A 10,651-nucleotide genomic window follows, 5' to 3' on the forward strand; every position below is an offset into this window, starting at 1 on the left:
TTTTTTTTCTTTCGCGACGCCTATTTCCGTTTGGCTTCCGGGTGAAAGGTCGCGGGGGCTGCCGTCATGGCGACCTCCTCCGGCAACTTGAACGCCGTGAGGGAAACGATGGACGGTGCGTCCCATCTGTTGTGGGGTGGGTGGGGGGGGTCGTCTTCTCCCCTCCCTCTCCCTCTGGGTCCCCTCGAGGCCATGCAGACGAGCCCTGACTGGGGCTCAGGACAGCCTTCCGCCTTCCCCCCTCCATCTCTCTCCCTCCGGGGTCCCCTCGAGACCATGCAGATGAGCCCCGGAGCTAACTGACCTCCCCACGCTTTCCCTCTTCTTCTTGCAGTGCTGATGGAGATCTCTCGCCTGCTCAACACCGGCCTGGACGCCGAGACGCTCTCCATCTGCGTGCGGCTATGCGAGCAGGGCATCAACCCCGAGGCCTTGTCCGCCGTCATCCGGGAGCTCCGAAAGGCCTCCGAGGCTCTGAAGGTGCGGGGAAACAGACCCCCACCCCACCCCCAAGTTGGACTGGGAATGAATTGACCCCGAGAACTCCTTTACTGGGGAATCGCCAAGTCACCCCTAACCTTCTCCCAACTTCCTATATCCTCTCTGCCCCCCAAGCCTCCAGCTTACCCTGACTAGTCTCACTTACCCTCAGTAGGTGGCTCTGTGGCTAAGACAGTGTTTCTCAACCTTGGCAACTTGGAGATGTCCGGACTTCAACTCCCAGAATTCCCCAGCCAGCGAATGCTGGCTGGGGAATTCTGGGAGTTGAAGTCCGGACATCTTCAAGTTGCCAAGGTTGAGAAACACTGGGCTAAGACACTGAGCTGGTCGATCAGAAAGGTCGGCGGTTCGAATCCCTAGCGCAGGTCTCCTGCGTGAGCAGGTTGGACTAGTTGACCTCTAAGGTCCCTTCCAACTCTGTTACTCTTTACTGATTTTTACTGACACCCCTAAACTTCTTGAGCCCTCTGTTCCCAGACACTTTTTGCCCCCCAAACCTCCAGCACCCCTCCCCCTTCTTGTAGATCCCTTTTGCCCCCCCGCCCCCAGCCTCAGGCACCCCTAACCTCTTAGATACCCCCTGTTCCCAGATCTTCTTTCCCCCCCCACTAGCCTCCAGCCCTTTGGCAGCGGCATGCCAGGAGACCCCTGGCCAGACTGGGAATTAATTAAGCCTGAGGCCTCCTTTGCTGGGGAGTCAGCCCAGTCACCCCGAACCTGCCTCAAAGAGACAGCAAAGTCAAAAAATTAACACTTGCCTGAGGTTGTGGGTCCAGATAGTCCTCGACTTACGGCCACAATTGAGCCCAGCATTTCTATTGAATGAAATACCTGTTAAGTGAGCTTTGCTCCATTTAACAACTTTTTTATGCCACAGTTAAGTGAATCACCCAAGATGTTAAGCTCATAACCTGGTTGTGAAGTGAATCTGGGTTTCCCCATTGACTTTGCTTGCCAGAAGGTCTCAAAAGGGGATCACGTTACCCCCTGGGTCACTGAAATGGTCGTAAATGTGAGTCAGTTATCAAGCATCCAAATGTAAATCACGTGACACTGGGGATGCTGCAGTGGTCATAAGTGTGAACAATGGTCATGTCACTATTCTCAATGCCTTTAGAATGGAATGGAATAGAGAATGAATAGAATAGAATAGAGAATGAATGGAATAGAATAGAGAATGAATAGAATGGAATGGAATAGAGAATGAATAGAATAGAATAGAGAAGGAATGGAATGGAATAGAGAATGAATAGAATGGAATAGAATAAAGAATGAATGGAATAGAATAGAGAATGAATGGAATGGAATAGAGAATGAATAGAATAGAGAATGAATGGAATAGAATAGAATAGAGAATGAATAGAATAGAATAGAGAATGAATAGAATGGAATGGACTGGAGAATGAATAGAATTGAATGGAATAGAGAATGAATAGAATAGAGAATGAATGGAATAGAATAGAGAATGAATGGAATGGAATAGAGAATGAATGGAATAGAATAGAGAATGAATAGAATGGAATAGAATAGAAAATGAATGGACAAAACGACTAGAGACAGATTTCCCTGCCCCCCCCCCCCCCCGCCCCAAGAACACCATCACTCTACTAAACAACTAATTCCCACAACACTGACTTGTGCCCTGGGACAATCAAACTGTAGCAGGGCCATAAAGGTAATCCTTGATTTACGGCCACAGCCCAGCATTTATGTTGTTAAATGAAACATTTGTTAAGGGGGTTTCACTCCATTGTATGACTCCCCCCCCCACAGTTAAGTTAGTAAACACAGTTGTTAAGTGAATCTCTCTTCCCCATTGACTTTGCTTGTCAGAAGATCACAGAAGGTGATCACATGACCCTAGGACCCTGCAACTGTCATAAAGACGAGTCAGTTCCCAAGCATCTGAATTTCGATCACCTGACTATGACAGTGCTTACCACTACATAAGTGTGGCCCTAAAGTGACTTATGACCATTTTTCATACTTAACAATCATTGCAACATTCCCACGGTCACATGATCAAAAGTTGGCAACTTGCATGTACTTGTGGCAGTTGCAGCGTCCTGGAGACATGTCATCTTTTACGACTCTCTGACAAGCAAAGTTAATAGGAAAGCCAGATTTCACATAACAACCGTATTTACTAACTGAACTGAAGTGATTCACTTAGACAACAGTGGCAAAAAAGATTGGGAAATGAGTCAGAATTCACTGTTTTGCTTGGCAATGGAAATTTTGAACTCAGTTTTTATCCCTACGTAGAAGAATACCCGTAGTGGGATTAAGCTAGAAAAGATTTTATTTTGTCATGAACAGCTCTGGTCAAGTTAGGAGTAGCTGCCTTTCACAAACTGCCCATGTTTGCTAGTTCTTTTTTTAATAATGTTTTTTATTTATTTTTTCAATTTTAAGAATGTAAACATTTTATCATTCCTTAAGCAGTGTGTCGTTTGAGTACTAATATTTCTGTACAACATCCTTACACAAATTATAATACATTGAACGATTAAACGTTGTAAAGCTCTTCATTTCCTTCTTACCATGTCTTCTAATAACAGTACAATAACATTAAACATTCTCATACTACTAACAATTGTCATTTTATTCATATTTCTATCTTGATATATTTTCTATTATTCTTTTTGTCTTCTTTTATTTCCAATTTCCTTTTTTATTCTCTAAACATTGATAAAACACTTCCCATATTATATAGTAATCAGTTTGTTCCTTAATTGCTAATGTTAGTCTATTCATTTCTGCACATTCTAATGTTTTCCTAATCATCTTCTCATCAGTAGGAATATCTTCACTTTTCCAATATTGTGCAAATACAATTCTAGCTGCAGATAATACATGAATAATTAAATATGTATTCTCTTTGTTATACATTTCAGGTAATATCCCCATGTTTTCTAGTTCTTTTGTATGTGGTCCCTTCCATGCGATGGGAAGAACTGATTTAGAATCGCTCCCCAGTATTATACCCTCCCTGGCATTGGCTGGAAAAGTCTAAACTAACTTGAGTGAAAAAGAGGGAAAGGGAAGGATATCCAGTTCATGTCTTTTCATTCTGTTGTAAGTTAGTGATTCACCCCTCTGCTTTAGCTTTTATAATTAATTGGGAATATGTTTCCCAATTAAATGGCAGCTCTTGGGTAGCATGATTTTCCTGGAAGCAAGAACAACCAAATCATTGATTTCTACAGGCATTTTAGACAGCCAGAACGGTTGCAATTCGGTGTGTTGCTATTAATTTGCAGTAGCTGATGAACCTACACTGGTATAATTGAAATCTTTTTTCCTAGGCTGCTGACAATTTGACAAATTAAATTGAGGAAAAGGTTTTTTTCTATTGAGATGAAGCTTCTGAGAAATAGAAGATTTTGCCTTCATTCGTAGAAGATTTTTGTTGAAGATGTTGGTTATTGGTTGTGTAAGTTTCTCACAGGTGTGGAAAATACATTGCTTTTTAAATACCTATTAACCAATAATCTTTCAAAATGCATTTTGTATCTTTTTGTTGTATGTGATTTAAAAATCTTGCAATTATGTATTAACTCAGAAATTTCTTTCATTGTCCCAGTTGAAACATGTGCCTCATATTTGATAAAATGTTGACTGTATCATTCAGATGTGGCCAATGTACTTAACATTAGAAGACAGACATCTGCCTGAAGGAGTTCACTGCTGTGGATTAATTTTTAAAGTGTTATTTTCTGTATTCCTGTTATTTACAATTTGCTGACTCTTTCACTGCAGTTAAAACAATTGCTATACTGTGAAAAAAAGGTTTCAAAAATAAGTTTCAGTTTCAAATTTATCCAATTGCACCATATTTAGCCTTTGGGTTTGATTACTGTAACGCGCTCTACATGGGGCTGCCCTTGAAGAGTGTTCGAAGACTTCAGTTAGTCCAGAACGCAGCCGCGCGAGTGATTGTGGGTGCACCTAGGTACACCCACGTCACACCTATCCTCCGCGAGCTGCACTGGCTGCCCATTGGTCTCCGGACACGCTTCAAGGTGCTAGTTGTTACTTTTAAAGCCCTACATCGGACCTGGTTACCTGAGAGACCGCCTCCTGCCAATTACCTCCCAAAGACTGATTCGATCGCACAGACTAGGCCTTCTCCGGATTCCATCTGCCAGCCAGTGTCGGCTGGCGACCCCCCGGGGGAGGGCCTTCTCTGTTGCAGCTCCAGCCCTCTGGAACGATCTCCCCGCTGAGATCCGGACCCTTACTACCCTCCCGTCCTTCCGTAAAGCTACTAAGACCTGGCTGTTCCGGCAGGCCTGGGGCTGTTGAAGTATCCAGCCCCACTTCAATTATGAATGTTGGTGTAATTTTTAAACTGTTGTATTGTCTTATTTATCCCCCCTCCCTTTTTATTGTAAGCCGCCCAGAGTCCTCCAGGAGTGGGTGGCATACAAAACTAATTAACTAACTAACTAACTAAGAAGAGAGATTACATATTACAGTTCCGAGAATTGAACTAGAATGGAACAGCATCTTTTCAATCAATCAAAATAGATCTGGAAAGGACCTTGGAGGTCTTCTAGTCCAACCTCCTGCTCAAGCAAGAGACCTTAGACCAATGTTGGCGAACCTTTTCGGCACCAAGTGCCGAAACAGGAGCACACGCAGGGGGGGGAGCACCGGAACCCGGAAGAGCGCGCCAAGAAGCTGAGTTTCCCATTTCTGGTGTACATGTGTGCACAAAGACTAGCTGGCCAGTGTGCATGTGTGCGCCAGAACCCGGAAGAGCAACAGGCGATGACTGGCATGCCCGGAGAGATGGCTCTTTGTGCCATTTCTGGCACGTGTGCCACAGGTTCACCATCATGGCCCTAGACCATTTCAGACAAGTGGATGCCCAGTCTCTTCTTTAAAACCTCCGGTAATGAAGTACCCACAACCTCTGAAGGCAAGCTGTTTCCCTGGTTAATTGTCCTCATTGTTAGGAAGTTTCTCCTCAGTTCTAGGTTGCTTCTCTCCTTGATTATTTTCCACCCTTTATTTCTTGTCCTGCCCTCAGTTGCTTTGGAATATAAGTTGACCCCCTTCTTCTCCCCCTCCCTTCTTCAAAATAAGTTGAGCCCCTCAAATACGGGAATACTGCTGTTCCAAACAATATATATTTTGAACCAAACAATCTTGTTCTGAATGAAACGATGTCTTTTGAACGAAACAATCTTGCAAACTTTTATGACCAGCGTGCTTGATCAAGTTTTGTAATGCTGATCCTTAGCCTTAGTGTGCAAATGGCTGGTGCACACTATGAAAACAATGTCAGCTTATCAAAAGGCTGAAAAAAGCTATCTCTGGCTTGTTCTCTCTCCGTTTCACAGAGAAATGTACATCTAATGAAAATGGAAAATTGCACATAAGTCACCGGTAGGAAAAAAGATGCTATGAAAATACCTTTTATCAGAGCTACTTTGGTCTATTGGCTAAGGGCACCAGGCTAGAAAGTGATAGACTGTGAGTTCAAATCCCTCCTTAGCCATGAATGACAGCTGGGTGACTTCAAGCCAGTCACTCTTAAGTTCAACCCAGCTAACAAGGTGGTGGTTGTGGGGAAAATAGGTGAAGGGAGGTGTGTTGGATACGTTCACTGCCTTGAGTTATTTTTAAAATAATAAAGGGAGAATAAATAATATGGTAAACCTTTTAATGTGTTTATGAAAAAAAATGTTTTCTTTAAAAACAGCATTATATTTATTTTGGCTCTTCCCCCCCCTTTTGATACTTAAAATTTTTGTTTATTTTTCTCATATTTTATTTCAAAAAGCTAAATAAAAAATGGTTTGCCTTGGCATTAAATTAATCTCATTGGACTGTGTGCTATTAACACGAGCAAAACCTTTGTGTTTTTCTTTCATTGAATATTGCCTGAAAGAAAAACAACCTTGTTTTATCCAGTGTGATATATTTTCATGACAGAATTTTTGGAACCTTTAAGTGTTAAAACATTTCAAGAACTTTATGGTAAATAAAACCAGTCATTGTTCAGGTAACTGTTTTGTCTACATCATTACTGGCTGGCACAAGTGTCGTTTTATTGAGATGTGTATCTGTCCTTTGAAAATTACCATTCTTCCCCCAAAATAAGATTATTTTTTGCTCCAAAAAGATGCACAAGGGCTTATTTTCTGGTTAGGTCTTATTTTAGGGAAAATACGGTACTAATTGTGTCCGTCTGGCTGATGATCTTAACTGGGTCTTATTTTGTGAGGTGGGGCTTATATTACAAGCACCCCAAAAAAATCATGCTAGGGCTTATTTCCCAGTTGGGTCTTATTTTCGGGGAAACGGTATAGTCAGCTCTGCAACCTTTCTTTCTGCATTTTTTTTTTTTTTTTGGCCTTTTGTGAAGCTTCTGACACTGATTGGACGATTGGTCTGGCGAAAAGATGGTAGTTGCTAAGTAGCTTGCAAGTCAGCTTTGTGTGTCAAGGGATGTTGCCTGCTTTGTGTGTACGTGCGTGTTGATGAAGGCACCTGCAGAAGAGGAAAAGGCTAAAGGAAAAAGAAAAAAAAGGAGAAGGGGAGATTGGAAACTCAAAAACAGTATTGCAACATTAAAAAATAGCCAAGCAATCTAGTAAAAAAAAAAGAGAGCTCTTAAGAAGTGAGTGATCAGAGCCTGGTCAGTGGAATAAGAAACTAAAGGAACAATATACTGTATTTTTCAGACTATAAGACTCACTGGAGTAGAAGACGCACCATGATTTTGAAGAGGTAATTTTTTTTAAAAAATTTTTGCACTCTGCAGGCCTCCCAAACACTCTGCACGCCTCATTTTTTGCAAAAAAACGGGGGGGGGGGGCATACAGAGCTGTGGGAGGCTTTTAGAGTGCTCCTGGGGGCTGAGGAGGGACAAAAACGCCAATTTTTTACTTATTTTTACCGTCCTCACCACTCAGGAGCACTTTGCAAGCCTCCCAAACCCTCTACACGGCCATTTTTGCAAATAGGACAGCGTTTCAGTAGGCCAAAAATGCTGTATTCAATGTATAAGACGCACCCCAGATTTTCACCCTCTTTTTTGAGGGAAAACAGTGCGTCTTAGATTCCAAAAAATACGGCAATATTTTTCCCCACAAATGTTTCCTTCCATGAGCTTTTCACTTTGGAAAAAGAAAATTTGTGTGAAATATTTATTTCCTTGATAGCCCAGCTGTCAAGCCTCACCTTTGGATATTTCATTGTTTTCAAAAGAAAAATCTGGCAAATTCATGCAAGGTAGTTATCATACATTGGTACAAGAATCTGAAAAACATGGTCAGGTCCTGCATTTTCTAAACTACTGTTTAGTGGCTCCCAGCATGTTCCACCAGATGGCAACCAATCCTTGACATCCAAGCTGAAGGAAGGCTTTATTTTGCTGCACTAACTGGATATTTTTAAAGCACAGACTCTCTTCCAACAGTTATCCTTCTAGACTCACTGGATGAAGGACGTGACAATAAAAGACATGAAACAGATCAGGTAATTTGAAATGTCTCTGAAGAAGATAAAAAGGCCTTGTGTTCCTTTCAGCAGGAGTAAGCAAAACTTTGTCTCCTTCAAGTGCTTGGTTTGCTGACGGAGTCCAGGTGCTAAGGATGACCCTTATGAAGGAAGTGCTCCCTGGTGATCTGAGAGCCAATCTCTTCTTAGGCTATCTTGCCTATTCTAGATCTCTTACCGTGTTTCCCTGAAAATAAGACAGGGTCTTATTTTCTTTTGACTCCTGAAATAAGCACTTGGCTTTATTTTCAGGGAGGTCTTATTATTTTTGAGGTGCAGGAGGTGGCGAGTATGGTCACCTCATGGCTGCTGCTGTGTTGCAATATTTTCAGGGAGGGCTTATTTTCAGGGCAGAGCTTATTTTAGCACATGCGCTCAAAAGCCCGATTGGGCTTATTATCCGGGGAGGTCTTATTTTTGAGGAAACAGGATAGAGCTGTGATGGCAAACCTATGGCACGTGTGCCCAAAGTGGCACATGAAGCCATGTCACCTGGCACGTGTGGCCTTGCCTGTTTGCTTTCTGGGTTTCCGGTGCACATGCACGCACGATGATCAGCTGCCCTTCATATATGTGGCAGTGCTGAAAACCAGTGTGTGCATGCACGCCAGCCAGCTGATTGTCATTTGCGCATGCACACCAGAACCAGGAAGTTCAGCTTTTCCGGAGCGTGATCCCTTCATGCGCTGGGCAGTGGCAAAAACGGATGTGCGCATGCATGCTGGGCAGCTGATCGTCAGGTGCGCTTGCATGCTAGAACCTGGAAGCTTATCTTTTCCGGTGTGTGGCCCCAACATGCGCATGCATGCATGCACGATGTTTCTGCGCAACCTTTTTGTCACTCGATGCCAAAATGGTTCGTCCTCACTGTTAAGAGGGTCGTTCCTGGCTGATGAACATCATCTTCTCAGGAGCTGCATCCACCTTTAAATACGTTAGGAAATAAACCTTAAGACGTCAGATTAAAATTCCATATAAAGGAGAAGCAAGGATCATCCCAGAGGGCTTCCAGATCAACCAGACCACCTGGTTGATCACCTGGAACCCCAACTTTGAAGTGAACTTCCTTGCCTGTCTTCCTGAGGAGGAATCCACCAACAGATCTTGCAGTGGGGTCCATAAGAGTTGGGATCTACCACAAGACCTCCATACCAGACCTTGCTGGACAGGAAGATGCTACCACAGTCGGATGGCCATGCAAGTACCCAGGTCCTGAGCCACAAAGGGCTTTAGAATGGACAACCAACTCCCTGCCGTGCCTGGGAAATAACTGGCAGCTCCCTTAACCCGGAGTGGTCAAGCCTCATTTACAGCCAATCTTGCATAAAGTTTTGGGAGAGGTTTGGAGTTTGTACCGTCCAGAGATTAAAGCAAGTGTGGGATTTGAAGGTGAGATTTTGCTTCTTTACCCTCCTTAATGGCGTGTTTCCTGGCCTGGCCTTCTTAGAAGGTTCAGACATAGATGGATACTCTCCATTCCTTTATCTTGCCTTCGGTTCCACCACAAAACCGTGTTCGACTAAAGGGCGCTCGATGAAACTGCGTAGCTGACGTCATCACAGCGCGACAACAGCGCGGAGAAAAAAGCACGCTGTAAACGCTAAACCTAAAATTAACACCTAAACCTAACCCTAAACCTAACCCTAACCCTTAACCTAACCCTAAACCTAACCCTTAACCTAACGCTAAACCTAATCCTAACCCTTAACCTAACCCTAAACCTAACCCTTACCTTAACTTGAATCGGCTTGCTTTCAAAGCGCTATTTAAAGCGCCCTTCTTTCTCTGCGCTGGCTGTTGTCGCCCTGTTGATGACGTCAGCGACGCGGTTTAATCGGGCGCGCTTTAGTCGAGCGCGGTTTTGTCGTGCTACGCTTGCCTTCCACCATCTTCCTTGCAATATGACTACCAATCCAAGACAAATGGTAATTTTAATTCCATCCACTTTATTGGAAAGCTTCCATCTGCTTCCGGAAGCCATTTATTTTCATGAAAATAGAAAAACGTTTCCTGGCCTTTCACAACATTTTCCTCTTATCGCCACATCCTCAGTGCACAAAGATTGTGCACTGCCCCTACGCACAGGTAACGCCTATGGGGAGAACCCCCACCTTCCTTTAAAAAACCGGCTGCGGTGATCGTTTTTGGGGTAGCCGATCTTAGCTAACTAAGCATTATGACTTCGACTTCCTAGTGAGAATTACAATTGTATCCCCAGTTAGGATCTAGTAGTTTTGACTGGGAGACAACATACTGTGTACGATAACCCAAATGAGATGGAAGCAACCCTGTGTGCTGGCAAGAGAAAATACACTTGGATTTCTACCCAATCAATTAGTAGAACGCTTGTATTAAGTTGTGGAGGGCTTTTAATAACATACCAAGAAGGTTTGCGGTATGTGAGACATTTTGCCCAAAGCTGCAATTAATGCTTCTCCATTAAATTTTCAGAAAATGAGATTTCAGCTCTTCCTTCCTTCCTTCTTTGCATTTTCTCCTTTAATTAATATGGGAAAGTTTCATCTCCCCTTCGCCAACCAGCAAAAACAGGGAATCTGCCTAAAATGCAGGTAGTCTTATCATTCCCAGTTATGGAGATTCAGTTGATTAAGAGAAATAAATAAATCAAGCAAAA

The 10,651-nt window shown here is 43.2% G+C and overlaps 1 protein-coding gene across 1 annotated transcript; it reads left to right on the top strand.

Annotated features, from left to right (window-relative positions):
- The first annotated feature begins 47 nt into the window (after positions 1-47).
- MZT1 (mitotic spindle organizing protein 1) lies at positions 48-4,258 on the top strand. The gene is made up of 3 exons (XM_032226069.1): positions 48-115; positions 335-480; positions 3,810-4,258. The coding sequence occupies exons 1-3, from the start codon at positions 67-69 to the stop codon at positions 3,831-3,833; spliced, it is 219 nt and encodes a 72-aa protein (XP_032081960.1). The 5' UTR covers positions 48-66; the 3' UTR covers positions 3,834-4,258.
- The last annotated feature ends 6,393 nt before the right edge of the window (positions 4,259-10,651 follow it).

This window comes from Thamnophis elegans, chromosome 11, assembly GCF_009769535.1.
Source record: "Thamnophis elegans isolate rThaEle1 chromosome 11, rThaEle1.pri, whole genome shotgun sequence".
Classification (NCBI taxonomy): Eukaryota; Metazoa; Chordata; class Lepidosauria; order Squamata; family Colubridae; genus Thamnophis; species Thamnophis elegans.